The 22,032-nt window shown below is 33.6% G+C and overlaps 1 protein-coding gene across 3 annotated transcripts in view; it reads left to right on the top strand.

Annotated features, from left to right (window-relative positions):
- The window catches only part of LOC105767178 (probable disease resistance protein At1g61300), a 31,414-nt gene extending 9,766 nt beyond the window's left edge, over window positions 1-21,648 (top strand). The window contains exons 1-3 of one of the 3 annotated variants that reach the window (XM_052630123.1): window positions 17,875-18,005; window positions 18,076-18,164; window positions 18,577-21,648. In XM_052630123.1, the coding sequence (XP_052486083.1) occupies window positions 18,587-21,547 (2,961 nt within the window). In that variant the 5' untranslated portion in view covers window positions 17,875-18,005; window positions 18,076-18,164; window positions 18,577-18,586 and the 3' untranslated portion in view covers window positions 21,548-21,648. Of the gene's footprint in view, window positions 1-17,874; window positions 18,006-18,075; window positions 18,165-18,576 lie in introns of those variants that run through there. The other 2 variants (XM_052630122.1, XM_052630124.1) reach the window with 2 other exon arrangements.
- The last annotated feature ends 384 nt before the right edge of the window (window positions 21,649-22,032 follow it).

The raw sequence follows: 22,032 nt of genomic DNA, 5'->3' as shown, positions 1-22,032 counted from the left end.
TAGGATGAGATCTGTCTTTATGGAGGAAGTGTGGGAGTTTAATTCAATTGCCATATTTGGTGGCTTAGCCACACATATTTCTACATTTGGTGATGAATCACCTAACGATCTGACAGTTAGGCTGCGAATATTTTGAAAAGTTTCATACCGGCACTAAGCGGTGTGTAGGGTTTCATGGGTATTTAATACCCTATATAGTGTGTAGGGATGGTCGGAGATGGTGTGTAACAGATCGGAGTAGGATTGTAAACTACATCTGATATGTTCTGATTTTGTTTCTGTATATGATATTTGTCTGATTGACTTTTGAAAGCATGTTTAAAAATTATATCTAATATTTTTACCCTCATAAGTTACACATTGAGCTTGTAAGTTCACTATCAGTTTCTCTTATTCTTAGGTAATCCTTAGTCGGTGCGACTGGAGCTCGATTAATTATCTTCTTGTTATATTTATTATTTTAATCTGGTTTATTCTATTTTGGTTTTGAACTATTTTTGGACGGTTTTTAAGTTTAGGTTGAGAGCATAAATAAATAAGAAATCAAACTGCCTCCACTTTTTAAACATTTTCCCTCTCTTACCATTCCTTCTATTCTCTTTTTCTTCTCCAATATATATATATATATACACTTCCCAAAATAACCTTCTAAATTTTCATATTTATAATTAAAACATTTAAGTTATAAACTTATTTTGATATTATGATATCGAATCAAATATTATTATGGTTTTTACCATATTCGACACCAATATATTATTTTGTAAATTTTATATTAAATAAATTTCAAAATTTATAAATAAATAAATAAAACCTACGCCTCATATTTTAGAGTGAAAAATATGGGATAGAAGTTGACTATAGACTCTCAATTTGGTCCAAGGCGAATTCAATTTAAATAGGTTTAAGGGTGTAAAAAGTCTTCAAAATTTTTCAAAAAAAGCCATTAAGCCCTTGATTTTATTTTGCACTCACTTTGGTACTTGAACTTTCAAAATGTATCAAAAGGACCCTCAAACTTTTTCAAAAATGCAATTAAGCCCCAGCTTTTATTTTTCACTCAATTGGGTACTTGAACTTTCAAATTGTATAAAAAAGGCCTTCAAACTTTTTTAAAAAAAATTAAGCCCCCGAATTTTTTTTTGCACTCAATTGGGTATTTGAATGGTCAACTGTTAAAGTTTAACAGTCAACTGTTAAAGTTAACGGTCAAATGGTCTTTTTGATGTATTTGACAGTTCAAGTACCCATTGAGTGCAAAAAAAAAAAAAAGAAATCAGGGGCTTAATTACTTTTTTTGAAAAATTTTGAGGGCCTTTTCGATGTATTTTGAAAGTTCAAGTATTTAATTGAGTGAAAAATAAAACCAGAGGCTTAATTACTTTTTTTGAAAATATTTGAGGGCCTTTTTGATGCATTTTAAAAGTTTTTATATATCCAAGTGAATGCAAAATAAAAGCAAGGGTTTAATTGTTTTTTTAAGTTTGAGGATTTTTACACTCTTAAACCATTTAAATAATAAAATATTTTTAAATTTAAATTTAAATGTATAAATATTAATATAAAATTAGTAAAATGAGTTTTTGGATTGATCGAGCTAGGCCAAAAGCAAACCTAGACTTGAAAAACTTGAGTATATCAAGAGTTTAATAATTAAAATTTTACTGTTTGAAAGATTCAAATTATGCTAGAAATCTTATCACACGCATATATGTGTAGAAATCACATATTTAGGACAAATATAAATTGAAATAATGATAAATTAACATATTAAAATTTTAATTTTAAAATATGCAACTTAAAAATTAACCCATTAGATATCATATTATAGAACTTGTAATATAATTATATTTTAGTTTATAAAATAGGATATGTAATCAATAATTATGCAATCAGTCATTACATAAAGTTGTCAGTTAATTTACAATTAAAATTATTTATCATTGAACTATTTTAGATGTTTGAATTTGGTTACCCAATTATTAAAATTATAAATTTAGTTAGCAACTTTTTATGTTTCTCAACTTCTTACATTCATGTGTAATCCTGGGTCGTAAGGTCAACGGTGTCACCTTTGGGCCATTCTATGAACCATTCAGTGGCTATTCACGGAGATGAGACATATGTCCAAAAATTGATACTCAAGCCCTTCCATGAACCATTTAATGGCTCTCCACAGATGTGAGACATATCTCCAAAAAATTGATAGTTGGGACCCTCTATGAATTGTTCAGCAGCCCTCCGTAGAGGTGAGGCATAATACCAAAAATCGACAATCGAGCTCGCCATGAACTGTTTAATCACTCTCCACGAAGATGAGGCATATCTCCAAAAATTGATAGTTAGGCCCCTCCGTGAACTGTTCAGTGGCTCTCCACAAAAGATGAGGCATTAATTTCAATAGCCTCACAAGGTATTTTATATTCTTGAGTCAATGTCTATACCATCCATCAAACTACAAAAGTGAAGTTCATATAAGACAAACAAAAGCACGATTCATCAATATACCAAGTAAAAAAAAGTTAAGTCAAGACTTAGATTCAGTTTAATGATACCATCCACAGTATGACACCTAAAGGTACCCATCCACCGTAAAGGCACCCTTTTACCTAGGGGTGAAATTAGAAAACCTTTTTAGGGGCAAAATTAAATTGTAATTTTAACATAAAAAATGTAATTTTACCATTTTAGTAGCCTATATCTTTATAATTTTTAAAAGATTACATCAAATTTTTATATTTTTAGGGGGCAAAGTGTAATTTTATCTTTACTAATTTAAATTTTTAAAAATTTTAAAAGGGCTAAATGGAAAATTTTCCATTTTAAGGGGGCAGGGCCTGCCACCCCCCAAGGTTCGCCCTTGCTTTCACCAAGGGTTCACTTTTATTCCACTAAAGGTTCATTGATCAAACAGTAGCTCGCCTTATTACATTAGCATAATCCTGAATAGTTTCTATCGCCTCTAAGGTGAGCTTAACTTCAAATAATTGCTTTACCTTCAAGGTTAACATAATTTTAAATACTCATAAACGCTTACAGTGCCTACAATGCCAGCACAATTCTAAATATTTGTGAACTTGACAATGACAGGGAAGATGACCAGGAAGAAGAAGGGGTTGCTATGGGAAGATAGGGTTCACTGATGGGTTGTCACAGTCTTCTTCTCAAGTAAAGAAATCCAAGCTCGGTTTATCGGATGCATTTAACTGCAACCGAAAGGGAGTCATTGCAGACATAATCAGCTTATGGTACCAATCTTAAGAACCAAAACATCAACTTACTACACTATGATGAAGGATTTTATAACAACGTCAGAGGGAATCTAAGGGATAACATCTGAAGGAAATTCAGATTGTTAAACATAAAATTTGAAATTCATGGCGATTAGGTATCGATCAATTTGAACCGCTAAAGCGATTGAAAGCTTGGTAGATTATTATGTTCCAATGCTACAAATTCAACTTTGGTTTCCTTACTTCATTAGACGGTTTCATTATAGTTTGCCTATGTATAGAAAGCTTAGGATACGACACAAAATATGCATAACATTCTATCCAACATTAGAACGGTACAAAAAAAAAGTTCGTTATCGAACGGAACCAGGTGAAGTTGCCACACTAACAGATCACTAAAATTTTACAACAATGATGGAAAGGTCATCCTTCTTGCTCCTCTTAACAGCTTCCTCAGTTAGGTGCTTTGCAGCAGATCGAGCATCCTTAATGCCTTTGATAGCATCGACAGCTTCTTGGTAACGGACCATTAAAAATGTGATTAGATAGGGCTTACCTTCCATAAACCATCACTAGCCAATATTATAAGGTCGGTATCATCGTCGGTTGTTTCAATGCTCACATCTGGCTCTGAAGTAAGATGTTTCTTTAAACTCTTGTCACCAAATCACTACACCAGAATAGGCTTTTAGCGGCACTTTTTACGGCGTTTGGAACAAAAGCGCCACAACAAATCGAGCATTAGCGGCGATTTAGCCAAAGCGCCGCTAAAGGTAGAGCATCAGTGACGATTATCCCGAAGCGCCGCTAAAAATAGGAATTAGCGGCGTTTTATATAAAGCGCCACAAAAAAACCTAAGACCAACGGCGTCGTTTTTGCGATTTTTTAAACCTTTAGCGGCGTTTTTGTCTAAGCGCCGCTAATGCTCGAGTCTTTAGCGGCGTTTTTGTCTATGCGCCGCTAATGCTCGGATATTTAGCGGCGTTTTTTTCTATGCGCCGCTAATGCTCGGGTCTTTAGCGGCGTTTTTTTCTATGCGCCGCTAATGCTTGGGGTCTTTAGCGGCGTTTTTATACAAGCGCCGCCAATGCTCGGATCTTTAGCGGCGTTTCTAACTGAGCGCCACTAATTCTCTTGTCTTCAGCAGCGTTTGTATCTAAGCGCCGCTAATGTATTGACCTTTGGCGGCGTTTTTGCCGAAGCGCCGCTAATAGTAACAAATATCTTATAAGTTGAAATAAATAATATTTTGTTCTATTTATTATATAGTGGGACAATTTACATTTAAATTATAATTAACAAATAATATTGATTAATATAAAAGTTTTTATTAAAGAGAAGTCGATATATATATAACAACTAACTATTTATAACAGTTGATTTAAACTACTTTACGAGAGAAAATATATTAAATTATGAATAAAATAAAATATAAATAAAACTTAAATTGTTGTATTAATTTAAAGAATATATTAAAAATAGAATTAACTTTTATAAGAGTAATAAATTTTGGTAGTATATATTGTTCGACTAATTTATACAAAAATATATATATTTTAACAATTAATTAATTATTGAGTATATATATTTTATGATTATATATATTAAACATTTAGGAAATTTTGTTATGGACGGTATTTTAAGGAGTACGGGTATAGATTTAAGGTAATTGGGATTTAAGGTTAATTTAGGGTTAGAGGTTTAGGGTTTGATATTTAATTAGGGTTAATTTCAACGGTCATGCATATGTTAGGGTTTAATTAATTAGATTTGTTTTTATTATTTTTATGGTGAATATATACGTTCTTATATATTTGTAATAAAATAAATCCAGATGATCAATAAATTTAATTAATATATATTAATGAAGTTTACTATAGTTTATATTATAATTATTAATAGATATATATATAGGTGCGTGGTAGTTAGATGATCATTTTATGGATGCATGTTAATTTATAATTTGAAGATTGTTAAATGATACAATTAACTAATTAATAATAGTTGTATATTTAAAACATTTAACCCAAATATTTAACGCCATTTGATATTTTTGATATATATGCATATATATATCCATATGGATATATATATATAGTTATTAATTATTTAATTTGTATATATAGGACCAAAATAATCTTGGTATAAATAAATAAGTTGGTAATTATGTATTTGTTAAATAAATAGGTAATTAATTATTTAAATGTAAGATCACAAAAAGAGAAATTTAGCGGCGTTTGTATAGAAAAACAACGCAAAAGGTAGCCTTTACGGCGTTGTAGTCAAAACGCATACAAATTTTGCAATATACGATGTCGTTACGTGTTAGGGAATCAGTTTCTATTGTATGCGTTTTATAGGTAAGCGCCGCTAATATTCTTGATACTCTAGCGTAAGCGGCGTCGTTTCATTGAATGATGTACTTATTATCTTGGCGTTTTGAAAACGCCGCAAATATGTTCTACTTGTGAAAACGTCACCGTTTGTTTGTGTAATTGAAAATTTGATGTTTAGGTGTAAGGGGGATTTAGGGTTTAAGGGTTATGCTTTAGGGTTTAGGGGATTTAAGGGTAAGGGGTTAGGGGGTTATAGATTTGGGGTTTAGGGTTTCAACGGTTATGTTAGAGTTTAAGTTATTAGATTTTGCGGTATTTTTAATTTTTATATCAAATATGTTCTTATTACTTTCTAAAATATATATTAATAAATTTAATATATTGAAATTATGAGTATATAGTTTAAATTTATTTATTTATCAATAAACTTAAATATTATAAAATTCAAAATTTATACAAAAAAATTAAAATGTAATATTACAAATTAAAAGTTTTTACTATTAATTATTGTTTAATCAATTATAACTATTTTATGATTATTAAAGATTTAGGGATTATTTTGGATGGTTGTGCTATTTTAAGGATTAGGGGTATATGGATTTAAGGTTTGGGATATAAGGGTTAGGGTTTAGGGGTTACGAGTTACGGCTAAGGGTTAATGGTTTAGAATTTAGGGTTTAGGGTTTCAGGGGTCGGATAAAGGTTTAGGTTAGTTTAGATTAATTTATTTAAATAATGTTTTAAAAAATCAATTTAAAGTACCAATTGATATAAATTATATTAATGTTTTTGTCATTTAAATATTATTTTAAATAGAATTAAGATTAATAAGTTAAAAAATATAGTTTGAAATATGCATTAAGCTTTATTAAACGGCGCCGTTTCAGATTATAAATTCAATTTTTAGTGGCGTTTTTTGGAAACGCCGCAAATATACAAGAAATAGTGGCGTTTTCCTAACAAACGCCGCAATGGTGTCTTAAAATTTTGGCAAAACGACGCCGTTTCTTTCATCGTGTTTTAACTTATCATTTTCTGTATAAGGCATAAACACAGAAACAAACATCCTTCAGACAAAACATCGCGATAGAAACGAAAGAGAAAGGGCAAAGGAAAAAAGGGAGAGGAGAACTCATAAATCGGGTGAAACGAAGCAACAGCTGAGCCAATCTTGAGAGGATACTATCAAGGTTTCGGAATTTTTGGTTAAAAGGTAAGCTTTTTTTCTTTTAAAACGCTGTATCTTGATTTAGGGTTTGGGTTAGGTCTAATATGGTAAAATTTGAAATATTTTATTCACTAATTCAAGAATATAGTACTATAAAATGGCATATCACCAAAACAGCCGATTAGGATTTTTATCAAGCTTGAAACCGAATATATTAACAGTAACATATATTACCGATTAGGATTTTTATCGCCATTCCCTAATTTGAATTTTGTTTTGGTTGTATATTTGGGTTTGGGTTTGGGAAGAAGTACCGACCCTGTGTTTACTTTACTGCTAGTTCTTCTCATTGTTGAAGAGTTAACAGTAACAGTTAACATTCAGGAGGGACATAGGCTTCTAGTTTTGTAAGATGCCTTAATAAATATTTAAAATGGTATTCTTTTGCAAATAATTTGTTATATTTTGTTAACATGTTGCTAAATCGATTATGTGTATTGAAGAATCAATTCAGTCTTAAAAATTGTTGCTGTAATTTGTTTGAAATCGAAATTCATTTTGAATTGGTCAATAGTTTATTTGTTTTGCTCTAAAATGTTGCTCTAATCATTTTGAAATCGATTATTTGTTTGGTCAAAAGAAGCAAATCTGTCAACCGATAATTGCTTGGCATTCTAAGGTTAATCTTTGGGCACTTAATTTGGTTAATTGGCAGTTTAACGCTGACAAGTTAAACACGGTGTTTGGTTTATGAGAGTACAAACTTTGGGGATTAGGCCTCTTTTGGCGAAAATAAAATTACATAACTCACATGTTAAAGTTGTAGCTGTTATTCTTATGCATCGTTGGAACAGATATTGAGATTATCTGGTTGCAATAATTTGCAGTGACTACCTGTTCCAGCTTCTGCTTATTGGAGATTCTGGTGTTGGAAACCCTATTCTTCTTTTGAGATTTGCTGTAAGTTTCTTGACTTACATTTCCATTTGAAAGCAAAATTCTACATTGACATGATACTGTTTTCGTTATCATACATTCTTAGTTTCTTATATGATTGCCCTGAATGTTTATATCCATGTATGATGCTAGATTGTAATAATATTTCATTAAAAAATTGCACTGCATATAACATGTGTCTTGAGAGAGTTTTGTGTGCACTTTACGAGTTAAATGACTGTTGGGGCCTCTGAATCTTGCCACTATATTCTGTTGTGTATGAAGACATCAAACATGTGGAATTTTGGATATTTCAGATGGTTATGCAAGACAAAAGTTTGGCCTACACTTCTATGAATTTGAAGAATTTGTCTATTTTGTGTTTCATAACTTAGTTAATTTTCTTGGATAGCAAGCTTATCATTCATGTACGCAAACTGAACATTTACGCGGAATAATATAATTATTGGAATATTCCAATTGCACATAATAAAAATTACCCTCCAAATCTCTCAAGCCTGGACGTTTCTAGGTTTTTTTATTTGATTCTCCAAAATTCTATCCCCGAATTTTGCTTACTCGCTTAATTGTCGCTGATACTTTCTTCGTTTTCGGTCTTTTAACTACTTATTATCAACCGGGGTCTCCCTTATTGGAATCTAGGAGATTTTTCACTGTGTCTAAAGGTTCGTTATTTACTACTAAATTCTGATTTTGGTTTATCATTTGATTAAACTTTTATGAATAATAATAGAACAAATGTTGGGTTTTTTTTAAAAAAAAATCTGGATTCTATATGGTCCCCGGGAGAATCCATGAAAAACAAACAAGATCATATCAGTTTCTCGATTTTCTTTTTCAAGTAAATATTTCGTTTTCAAGAGTTTGCAACTTTTGGCGGCTTAGCAAATCAAGTTTTCTTGCCTTATTTTGCTTCTGTTTATATCCTGTGGCTTTGAACTGATTTTGACCCATAATAATTCAGTTTTAAAGGTTATTTTTGATTGGAGTATTATTTTCTTGGATAGCAAAATTTGTACTAACTATTTTATTTTATTTTATGTCTAACCATTGTAATACATATATAATAAATAAGTTTTTTCCTCATATTATTACTCTACTAGCCAAACGAGGCATTATTTTGTAATGATAGCAAAAAAATGTACCAAACTTGAAAATGTTAATAATGACGACCAAAATTTTAGAAGTTTTAATAACAATAATAACATAAAGGGAACACATATTCTTGAAAGTTTTAACAACAATAAAAAAAAGTAATAAATTTATAATACTTGACATTGATTTATGTTTATTTAGCTAATTAATATTTAAAAGCATAATAAAAGTTTTACAAAACTTAATTAAAAGCAATGGGTTTTGTTTTAGGTTTTAAATGGGTTTATATATTAAAACAATTTAGTTTTTTTCAATTTTCCAATCTGCAGTACCTTATCAACGATAATTTGCATAACTTACGAAATTAATCTCGATCGTAAGTTACATAACTTACATTAATATGATACATAAATTACATAACTTAGTTAATTAATATTATACATATGTTACATAACTTACATTAATGTGATACATAAATTACATAACTTAGTTAATTAATATTATACATAACTTACAACTTACATAACTTATAACTTACATAACTTATAACTTACATAACTTACAACTTACAACACACATAACTTAATTAGTTAATATACATAAATTACATAACTTAGTTAATTAATCAAGATTATACATAAATTACATAACTTAGTTAATTAATGTTATACATAACTTACAACTTACATAACTTACAATTTTTTAATTATTCGTAAATTACATAACTTACTTAATTTTCATAATAAATAACTTACATAACTTACAACTTACATAACTTATACGACATACATAACTTACATAGCATAATTTGACTAATACACAACTTACATAATTGCCATAATAAATAACTTACATAATACATAACTTACGTAGCTTAGTTATACTTATTCCTAAATCCTAAACCCGTGCAATTTATTCTCAAGATTAGGCTTCAAGAAATAAGAAATGGACCGGTCTTGGATGAATTTGTCAAGGGTAAGCGACGATTACCGAAATGGAGTACAAACTTTTCTAGATTTTGCATTTCAATATGCAAGCCAAGAGAACATGATTCTTTGCCCGTGTAAGAAGTGTGTCAACATAAACTGGCATTATCGTGAAGTTGTATACGAGCATCTAATTGTTGATGGGTTTGTTCGTGGTTATAAACAATGGTTTTTTCATGGAGAATGCCCGCCTAGTACTTCCTCTTCAAGGATGGATGTATCTTATGATAGTAGTGCCTACCATCAGTCTGTTAGAGGGGATGACATGGAAGGGATGTTGTGTGAAGCATTTAATATTTAGAGTCATGGTTTACAGTCGTTCCCACCCGACTTTCTGCCATCTGATGATTGTAATCTCGGTGGAAATGCTGGTGCCCAACCCGGAAGAAGTGTACATCATGAAGAGCCGAATGGAGAAGCGGCAAAGTTCTACGCGCTACTTAATGAGATGAACGAAGAACTATATGAGGGATCGAAATTTTCAAAAATGTCATTCTGCATTCGTCTTTTCCAGTTAAAATGTTTGGGAGGGTGGACCGGGAACTCATTGACAATGCTGGTAGAGTTTTTGAGAGAAATGTTTCCGTTTGCAAAAATCCCTCTGTCTTGCAAAGATATGAAGAAAATTATAAAAGACTTAGGTCTTGGGTACAACAAAATCCATAGTTGCCCAAATGATTGCATGTTGTATTGGGGCGATCGGAGAAACCAACAGTGCTGTCATGTATGCGGTGAATCCCGTTGGATAAATAAAAACACAGAAGATGGGAACAACGATGAAAATGATGCACAGCCAAGAAAGAAGCCGGTCAAGATTTGCGGTATTTTCCGCTGATACCAAGGCTTCAAAGGCTTTTCATGTCGTCAAGACAAATGAAGTCAATGACGTGGCACCATGAAGGACGAACCGATGATGGATTATTAAGGCATCCGGCAGATTCTTTGGCTTGGAAATCATTTGACAATAAATTTCCAAGCTTTTCAAGCGATCCAAGGAGTGTGAGGCTTGGCCTAGCATCTGATGGATTTAATCCTTACAAGATCATGAGTATCGCATACGATTTGGCCGATGAGTGCTTGTTCCTTACAATCGCCTCCGTGGATTTGCATGAAGCAATCTTCCTTATCTTGTCTATGATTATCCACGAGAGAAAGGGCCCGGGAATGATATCGACATTTATTTACAGCCACTTATTGAAGAGTTAAAACAATTATGGGCTGGTGTCGAGACATACGATGTGCTGAGAAAGGAGAACTTCAATTTACGTGCATCTTTGATGTGGACCATTAATGACTTCCCCGCTTATGCCAATTTATCCGGTTGGAGTACCAAGGGTCGTTATGCGTGCCCTTGTTGTGCTGCACAAACATGTTCGCAATGGTTATACAATGGGAAGAAGTTCTCTTACATGGGGCATCGTCGGTGGTTACCGGAAACTCATAGATTTAGATTTCAGAGTTCGGCATTTGACGGTACTGAAGAGTTCAGAGAAGCTCCTTCGCAGACAAGTGGATCTGAAATCTTGTCTATGTTGGAAGATATGAATTTTTGTTATGGGAAGATGAATCAACCGGCAAACACGCAGAGAAATAGAAGATCAAATGATGAAGCTGATGATAACTTCGATGAAGAGGATGATCCTAATGAGTCGGACTTGTGGAAGAAAAGAAGTATTTTTTTTGAGTTGCCTTATTGGGAGCACCACCTTTTACGACACAATCTTGATGTTATGCATATTGAGAAAAATGTCTGCGTGAACATTGTCTGTACAATTTTGAATGTAGACGGAAAATCAAAAGACAATCTTCAGAGTCGACTTGATTTAGTTCAGATGGGAATTCGACCTGATCTTCATCCGAATCCACTTCCGAATGGTAAATATCGGTTGCCACCTTCTATTTTCTCAATGTCGAAGACAAAGAAAGAAGTGTTCTGCATGGTGTTGAAAGATATAAAGGTTCCAGATGCGTATGCATCAAATATATCTCGATGTGTTAGTGTTAAAGATCGAAGACTATATTCGCTAAAATCACATGACTATCACATCTTGATGCAAGATTTACTTCCAGTTGCTCTACGATGTTGTATTTCGAAGAAGGTGACGTCTTCTATAATTGAACTATCCAATATAATGAAAGCCATTTATGGCAAAGTTTTGGATGTTCAAGAAGTTCAAAAGGTACAGGATCAAGCCGCTTTAACTTTATGCAACATGGAGAAAATCTTCCCACCTTCCTTCTTCACTATTATGGTTCACTTGATAATCCATCTCCCGCATGAAGCAATTCTTGGCGGACCCGTTTTCTATCGATGGATGTATCCCATAGAAATGTGTTAATTACAATTTTTAAAATTTGCCTTCATTCACCTATATGCCTTTAGTTACAATTCTTGATAATGTTGTATATCGTGTTTAGATTCCTATCCAAATTAAAGTCTTATTGCCGCAACAAGCGTTATCCAGAAGGATCGATTGCTGAAGGCTACTTGGCAGAGGAATGTATGACCTTCTGTTCAAGATATTTGGAAGATGTTGAAACACGGTTGAACAGACCAAATAGAAATGCTGGACTCACGGATCATAACTTTGCGGACAATTATTTGTTCCAAAGTTTTGGAGAACCAATCGGTAAAGTTGAAATTGCAGAATTAGATGATTTATCGTGGGTACAAGCACATCGATATGTTCTGTTTCACCACGAATCAATGGAACCTTTACGCAAGTAAGTTCTAGAAATTTGATAAATATTCATCACGTAGAAATTGTTTATAGGTTAACAAACTGAACATTTTTTTAACATAGTGAGTAGAAACAAATATTGAGATCTCGTTCGCGCTCCCGAAGAACACAACATCGAGATATCAATAAGTTGTTTACAGAATCTTTTCTTGAATGGTTAAGCCAAACGGTATGTAAATGGCCTCTTTCACCGACAAATAATAATATTTGAGCACTCACATTTTTAATTACTAGTTTACTTTCCATTCAATAGGTTTGGAGTGGGAAGAACGTCACCGACGAAGTTAAATGGCTTTCCCAAGGTCCAAATCAGGTGGTTAAAAGATATAGTGCATTCCTCATAAACGGATTCAGATTTCATACAAAATATCGCGAGAGATTGAGGAGAACGCAAAATTGTGGAATAGTTGTTAATTCCTCAATTACAAGTTATGCTAGTGCTAGGGACAATAATCTGTTGAGGGAAATGTGGAATATTTTGGACTTCTTACTGACATAGTTGAGTTGGATTACTACGGCAAATGGAAAGTTGTCTTATTTCGAGGTGATTGGGCGATGTTAATATCGCACGTGGAATCAAGCAAGATCAATTTGGTTTCACAATGGTAAACTTCGCCGATTGATTCACACAGACAACAATTGATTGATGAGTCAGTATGTATTTCCTTCTCAAGTCAAACAAGTTTTTTACTCAAAAGATCCAACTGATGAGGGTTGGTACGTTGTACTCCGTAACATCCCTAGAGACTTGTTTGACATGGGCAGTGGAAGTAGAGATGACATTGACGACAGAACACAAACTTTACCATTTCCAGAACAGAACTTATACGAAAACATCCCTAGTACTAGTACACAATTTGGATGGGTCCGCCAGGATACGGATGAAGATATTTACGATTTATAATGTAGTAAGCTTTTACGAATATGTATGTATATATTTACGAATGATGATATTTCAACTATTTTATATGTGATATTATTGTTGTAATTGTATACTAAGTTTATTACATAATTTATTTGTATTGCAGATAAAATGCCTAGAAGAAAAGTGCGATCGCACCACATTGTTCAAGGTACTCCAAACTCGGCGGAAACAAACAGCACTGAACAACAGACTGCTATTGGATCTTCGAATGTTCCGGTTACACCTGAGGAACCTATAGAAGATCAAAGTAATTTAACATTTAATTTACATGTGTGTTGAATTCTTGTTTGTTTTTTTAAAATTTCGTATATTACAATACTTTCATTTTTCAGATGAAACGGTGGGACGCGGAGAGTTCATGACGTCAAGATCGAAAGCGATTTATACGACCTAGATCCAGTCGAGCGTGTCCAAGTATCCAGTAATAGCTTTGGTCAGCCTGTTGGATCAGAAGCCCACCTTTTAGCAGGATACATGGGCATTCTAGCACGGAATGCAAATATGTTGCCAATTAACTTCGAGTCATGGCATAAAGTGCCCGAGAGTAACAAGAACCAAGCTCTCGATAACATTAAGGTAAAAAAACGTGTATGTCATTTATAATACTTGGGTTTAAGTTTCGTTTACGATTAATTTCTTAAGTTGTGTTTTTTGTAGGCGAGATTTGCTCTAGAGGTCTCCGATGCTTATGTAAAGAAGGCATTGGGGAAAAGATGGAGAGACCATAAGAGCACTTTAAAGAAACAATATTTTAAGACAAAAACAACACTCGACGAGAGATTACAAAATGTCCCGCCGGGAATGCTGAGGTGCCAGTGGGAAGAGGTCGTTAGATTTTGGACTTCGAAGAAGGGAGAGGTATGTGTCCCTTATAAAATTTTGTAATTATTTTGGTGTATAGTATTTCCTAATTAACGTACTAATAATTTCATAATGTAGGATCGTAAACAAGTTGGAAAACAAAGTAGGCAAACAATAAAAATTCACTCACACAAATTGGGTCGAAAAGTTTTGTGTGTGTAGCTCATGCAGAGGTATTTTGAATTTTTTAATATTGGTATATATTTATTACTTTCTATCAATTAATATTTTTACTATTGTATTGTAGGAACTATCATCCGGTCAAAAAGTTGGACGACTTCAACTTTTTGACATTACACATAGGAAGAAAGATGGAAACCCTATGACTCCTGAAGCTGCAGAAATTATGGTACGTTTGCTTAATACAATTTCACTTGTTTTAATTATTTATAGTGTTTACTTTCTAATTATTTATTTCATTTATTGTAATGCAAATATTGTTAAGTTATGTTGCATTCGGTTTTTAATATATATTATGCTCCTAACAATGTGATTTATTTTTAGGAAAATTAAAGGATAAAAGGCGAGTCTGGGCGATTGCTTCCAAGTGATAGTTCTGTTCATATTGACAACTTTGATAACCGGATTATCACTTTGAAGTTTTGGGTCTGAAAGGTATGGTCGGGTTCGATTTCAAGGATCTTTTGTTAACCCATCCCAATATTTTGGATCTAGCTCGCAACAATATATGCCTTCGGGAGTCGAAATAAGTCAAGTTCGAGGTTAAGAGACCAGATGGCTCGGATGCAAGCGACAACGGTGAGCAAATTACACAACTTAAAGCGGAGGCAACATCCGAGAAGTCGATGTTCAAAGAAGATATGAAGAACTCGGCTACAACTTAAAGCGGATGCAAGAATGAGAGAAGTTGAGGTTCAACGAAAGTATGAAGAACTCCAGCAGCAGCTTAGAGCAGATGCGGCAGCAAGAGAAGCAGAGGCGGCAGCGAGAGAAGTACAGGCTGCAGCGAGGGAAGCAGAGGCTAAAGCGAGGGAAGTAGAGGCTGCAGCGAGGGAAGCAGAGCAGCGTCAAAAGTTCGATGAACTCCAGCAGCAACTCAGAGTATGATGAAGATGTTTCAATGATGCAACCGCCATTGCCTTATATTATCGTGTAAATATATTTCAATTTTGACTTTGAATTATCATTTTAAGTTTTAACATTTTTGTAAGAATAATACGAATTTTATTATATTTATTGATATTTATTATATTATTTGTTTAATATATAGATTTTTATTACTTTTGGTTTGGTTTAGATATGATTTCTTGATTTGTTTTTTACGTGAGGGTGAAAATATATAAAATTTATTTTACAAATCGCCAAATTTAGTGGCGTTTTTTAAAAACGCCACTAAAGGTGTTGGTCTTTAGCGGCGTTTTTGGTAAAAGCGCCGCTATAGATCAGGGTCTATTGTGGCGTTTTGGGAAAAGCGCCGCTAAAGAGACCGATCTATAGCGGCTTTGAGCAAAAAACGCCACTAAAGACTCGATCTATAGCGCGCTTTAACTAAAACGCCGCTAAAGACCCTCATCTATAGCGGCGCTAATACTAAAAACGCCACTAAAGACCTCGATCTATAGCGCTTTAACTAAAAACGCCGCTAAAGACCCCGATCTATAGCGGCGCTAATACTAAAACGCCACTAAAGACCACGATCTATAGCGGCGCTTTTACTAAAAACGCCGCTAAAGACCCGATCTATAGCGGCGCTTATACTAAAAACGCCGCTAAAGGTATTAGTCTTTAGCGGCGCTTCTACTAAAGCGCCACTAAAGCTCTTACTCTTCAGTGGCGTTTATGATAGAAGCGCCGCTATAGACCAACACCTTTAGCGGCGTTTTTTTTAAAATGCCGCTAAAGTTAAGCGCTAATCTTTAGCGGCTTCTTTTGCGGCGCTTATCAAAGTGCCGCTAAAAGTTTCATGGCGCTAAAAGCGCCGCTAAAGGCCTAAAAAGCGCCGCTAAAAGCCTGTTTTGGTGTAGTGAATGCTCGCCACCGCCAAATTTGACCATCAACACGCGACATCCCTCAAACAAAAACAATATCGGAAAAGATGGTGTAACCTTGAGCGTCATCCCCAAAAGATCGTGCACCCATTACCGAATCCAATTTTTTTACCCATATCATGGTTTCAAACAGGTCATTAGAAAATTTTGTAAAACCTTAAAAAGAATAACCTGTACCACACTAAGGTATCTCTTGTTCTTAAAAAGAATAAACAGGTCATTAATAACTAAATTGTATGAGAAATAAAGCAAATTACTAGGAAAATCCGATAACAAATTAAAAACAGAACAAAACCAAAAAAAGCTTCCTCAATGTTTCTCGAAACCAAATTAGTAATATTATCAAGTTGAGTATCATGCCCTTGAAGAACATTTAGAACTCATATTACCAAGGCTTTTGAAATTGACCCTAATGCCATTTTTTTAGTCAAGATATATAACAAAATTTCCTTTTTCAAACTTAATTCAATTTTTCATTACATTTAAATTATTTTTAAAACTCAAATTATAAAAATAAATTATATTTAAAAAAATTTTATAACGTAAAAGCTATGTCAAGAAAGCAGACAACATATAATTTTGCTTTATGTTCTTCTTACGTTTTTACTAAAGAATGTGTATTGGATATTTAAATACAAATAATATAGAAAAATTTTGTACGGCTTAAAACAATTATCTCTCATTTTCTCTCACTTTATTTATTTTAAAAATTTTATCTACTTTTATTTAATTTGTACGGCTTAAAACAATTAAAATTAGTGTTAAAATGTTGTTAGTTGTTTAGCAAAAGATTTAAAATATTTTAGAAGAAATACTAAAATTAAAAATAATTTAAAACACAAAATTCATGGGGACATTCCATTTCCCATATTCAAGTCTTTACATATGTTTCAACCCACGTAACTATCTCCATCAAATATTTTATTCCTTACCAATTTAAGAACAAAAAACCAACCAAAATACTCATAGTTTAGTAACTAATAATTAATAGTGTATGGTAAAATAAAAAATTTCCTTATTTTGTATAAAAAACTCAAAATTATTTATAAAATAGAAACATGTATATTATCCAAATCATACAAAAAATTAATTAATTACGAAAATGATAAGGAAAATAAATTAATTACAAAAATAAGACATTTGATACATGTTCTGCTGGTGTCGTCTGGCATATTGGCAACACTAGACTAAAATGTGATAACTAAAAAATTTAAAGACTTGATATGTAAATTTCTCACTATAAGGGTGTTGTGTGCAGTGTGGTAGCACAAAATCTTAAATAAGGTTAATTTTTTTGTAAACCCTTATTATTTATTATAGTGTTTTTATTCCCCTTCAACACCAAAACTAAAAAGTTCTCTTACACATTAGTCCAGTTTAAATTATGTAAGGCATAACAATTAACATTATTGATAGTAGTTTTTTTTGGCTCATATATATATATATATTTTTTAAATTTCTATAATTATAATTTTATACTGTACCGTAAATTAAATTGATAATAAGAATAATTATAATGCCATCTGTAATGGCAGACAGCAAGGAGAAAAGCTAAAAGAAAAAGTAATAAAACTTTGTGGAAACCTACCACTGACTTCATAATTTCCCTCGTTTTATCTTCACTTTCTTCTTATTTCTTATCCACTGTGTTTAATTTGTTTCGATGTCACAAATTTTGAAGCATCCAGTCAAGGTAATTTTCTTTCATTTGCTTAATTCATCACATGCTTTTCTTTGCTTTTGATTATCTGCTACTGTTATAGCAGCTAGCTTTGTAAGATTGTCAAGGAACTCAACTTCACTGCTTCCTTTTCACTTCTAATCTCTCAACACTTTTCAGCCACTAAGTCAGGTAATAAAATCTGAAGCTATGATTTCCTCTACTGATTATCAACAGTTTTAGATTTTAAGAGTGGATGACCACCAGACATAATCTACTATAGATAGAAATTAATACAAAAAGAGCTACCCAGAAGCAATATAATGTTGAAATCTCCTGTTGAACATTTTACCTCTTTATCTTCTGTAATCAACTCTTGCACACTTGAATCTATCATTTTATACACATTGAGAGCTTGATTCTGGTGACCAGAATTTCATCATGTTTCTGTCTGCCACCCATCCATAGCTCCATCTGACAAACGCCATTGCTTGAAACTTGCATTCATGTTTCCTTTTCATGCTTACACAGACATATCAATACTTCATCCAATACATTCACAGATTTTCATTATCTGCTACTGTTATATATGATTGCATTGCAGGGACATAGCAATGGAGTACGTAGAGCCTGTTGTTGGCATTGCAAATTGTCTCGGAACTCCTGTTTGTAAATACTTGCAATATCACAGAAAGATGAACGATTATGTGAGAAACTTCAAGAGGATGAGAGATGAATTGAATTGCAAAATGGAAGATATAGAGCTGCAAGTGAAAGCAGAGCTTCTTCGTCCTCTGCGGAAGATACCAAAGAAGGTAGTTGAAAATTGGTTGAAAGATGTGAAAGAGATGATTAGGGAAGCACAAGTTGTTGAAAACAAAGTCAGGAACGGGAGATATCTCTGTCGTGCTTGCAACGGCAAGCTGGTTGATGAAAAGACTCGAGAAATGAAGAGATTTCTTGATAAAGCTCCTAATGCCTCTAAAGGTCTTGCCACGGATGGTCCAAGTGCTGGGTTGCCGCTGCCGACATCAGAACTAGTTGGAGAGGAAGCTGTCAGAAATGAGATTTGGGCATGTTTGATGCAGGAGGAGGTGAGCAAGATTGGGGTTTGGGGGATGGGCGGTGTGGGTAAAACCACTATCATGAAGCACATCCACAATGATCTTTTAAAGCAACAGAGATTCGAAAGGGTAATCTGGGTTACCATATCAAAGGAGTTCAATGTGATGAAGGTACAAGATGATATTGCAGGTGCTTTGAAGTTGAAGGAAGATTGGCCCAGAGAAGGAGACGAGCTCAGACGAGCAGCAATCTTGTCAGAAATGCTGAAGAACGCAGGAAAGCATGTTCTAATCCTAGATGATGTGTGGGATAAAGTTTCTCTAGAGGAAGTTGGGATCCCCGAGCCGAGTGACAGCAATGGCTGCAAGTTGGTGTTGACAACCCGTTCGGAGCATGTCGGTAAGTATATGGGTTGCACGGTGATAAAAGTGAAGCCCCTTTCTGCACAACAGGCACTGACACTATTCTTGAGTAAAGTTGGGCCTAACATAGTGCAAAATCAAACTTTAATGCCAATTTTGAGGCTCGTTGTCGAAGAATGTGCGGGTCTGCCTCTTACAATTGTCGTCGTAGCTAGTACATTGAAAGGAGAAGAGGACCTTCTTATTTGGAAAAACGCATTCAAGGAATTGAAAGAGAGAATAGAAAAAGTGGAAGGAGTGGAAGCTAAAGTGATAGAGCGTTTGAAATTTAGCTTCGATCACTTACAGGACGAGAAAGTGAAATATTGTTTCTTACATTGCGCATTATTTCCTGAAGATTTTGAAATTTGGAAGGATGTGTTAATTGAGTGCTGGATTGAAGAGGGATTCATAGATGATATGGGTACAAGACAAGAAATGAAAGGCAAGGGCCATGTTATTTTGAAGAAGTTGGAAGACAATTGCTTGCTCGAAAATGGCTCGAGTGGAAAAATGAAAATGCATGATGCAGTGAGAGACATGGCATTGTCGATCACAAGAATGAATCCTCGATATATGATACAAGCAGGTTTGCAATTAGAGGAGTTACCAAAAAAGGAGCAATGGAGTCCGGATATTGAGAAAGTGTCACTTATGTATAACTCCATATCAGAAGTTTCCATAGATGTGCTGCCTACAAAATGCCAACTGCTCACAACCTTGTTATTGCAGAACAACCCTATAAAGAAGATCTCAATTTCTTTCTTCACAAACATGCCTTGTCTGAGTGTTCTCAATTTGTCTTTTACAAAGATCGAGAGTTTACCAAATTCCATCTCTGAATTAAAGAACCTCACAACATTGTTGCTTCGTGGTTGTTATCAATTAAGAGATCTGCCATGTCTTTCGATGCTTCAAGAATTGAAGAAGTTAGATCTTTGTTGGACAAAAATTGAGGAAGTCCCTGAAGGCATGGATATGCTGATAAAGCTAAGATATCTTGATCTTGAAGTGTTCACTCTGAAAGAGATACCCGCTGGACTTTTACCAAAACTCGTTCACCTTCAGCACTTGAGTTTTGCTGGGAACAATGAAAAAACAAGTCTAAAAGCAAAGGAGATGGAACCATTGAAGAAGTTGGAGTGCTTAACCGGACATTTCGAAGACATCAATGAATTCAATAAGTTCATCTCCTCAATGCAACAAAGTAAGAAAAATCTCATCAAGTACTATTTACAAGTGGGCTCATCTTATATGCATGATACAAGGGATAAAACAGTAACAATTGGAGGAGTCCAGAATTGGGAAGGTGATTTAATTATGCACCCAATTGAAATTCAAGAGTTGAATATTGTAAAGTGCCACTATTTGAGATGCTTAGTCGATGATAACTCTTCCTTCAAAAATGCAATTGACTTGAGGATTTATGATTGTAAAGGGATAGAGTGTGTTGTTTCCTTGTCCTCTTTTGCCTCTTCTTCCATTCATCCATTTCAGAGCCTCGAGATGTTGGATCTTCAACATCTGCCAAAGTTGAGTGCCCTTATTATGAATGATGCAGGAATTGGTTCAGCAACTACATCAACATTGGCTCCGTCTACCACCTTTTCCCATCTTAAGGAAATTACGATAAACAGCTGCTCAAGTATGAAGATGTTGCTTCCACATTGGTTGCTTCCAAACCTCCAAAACTTGGAAAAAATACACGTGGAGGCTTGTAGTCAGCTAGTAGAAATATTGGGAGCAGCAACATCAGAAGTTAAAGAAAAAGGGAGTGATGCATTAATCAAATTCCATCTTCCCAAATTGAGAGAGTTGGAATTGTGGAGATTACCAAATGTGAAGAGCATATGCAGCAAAAGTGGAGTGATGGTTTGTGATTCTCTCCAACTTATCCAAGTGTTTGGAGATTGTGATAAACTGAAGAGGATTCCTCCATTTGTTCCCCTTGTTGGCAATGGGCAGCCATTTGCATATGCTCCACCTTCTCTTATCATCAGGTCAAGCACAGAATGGTGGGAATGGTTAGAGTGGGATGACGATCCAAACTTTAAAAATGTTCTTCAACCCCTTTGGAAGGATGAAAGGTATGAACCATTTATAGTTTAGTTTATTTTTTATTTTTATAAATCTAATTTCTCCATATTAATAAAATTTGATGTATATTTTGTGATGTTGAAGAGAAAGATAAAGGCGTGGGTGGGAAAGAAGTCTTGAGTGGGTACAACTCGAATTCAATTTAAATAATATAAAATATTTTTAAAATTAAATTTAATAAGTATTTTTAAAATATTTTTGCACAGTAAAGTAGAATTTTGGGATCAACCAAGTTATCCCGAAAACGGGCCTGGGCTTGAAAAAGTATTAAAACTTAAATAGTATTAAAAATATTTTACACGAAATGATAATGTGCGTTAATTAAAATATATTTTATTTTTATTAATATTTAAATAAAATATAAACATATATTAATCAAAATGATTTAAGGTGAGGCAAAACTATGATCTTGGTTTAGGAAAGTATTGTAAAAGACATTATATTCTTTAATTTTCAATACATACAATGTAGAGAAATTTTGGAGGGTTTAAAACAAT

The sequence above is a fragment of the Gossypium raimondii genome, chromosome 5 (genome assembly GCF_025698545.1).
Source record: "Gossypium raimondii isolate GPD5lz chromosome 5, ASM2569854v1, whole genome shotgun sequence".
Lineage (NCBI taxonomy): Eukaryota > Viridiplantae > Streptophyta > Magnoliopsida > Malvales > Malvaceae > Gossypium > Gossypium raimondii.
Note: the sequence above shows the minus strand (reverse complement) of the source record. Positions and strands in the feature narration are given on the sequence as shown.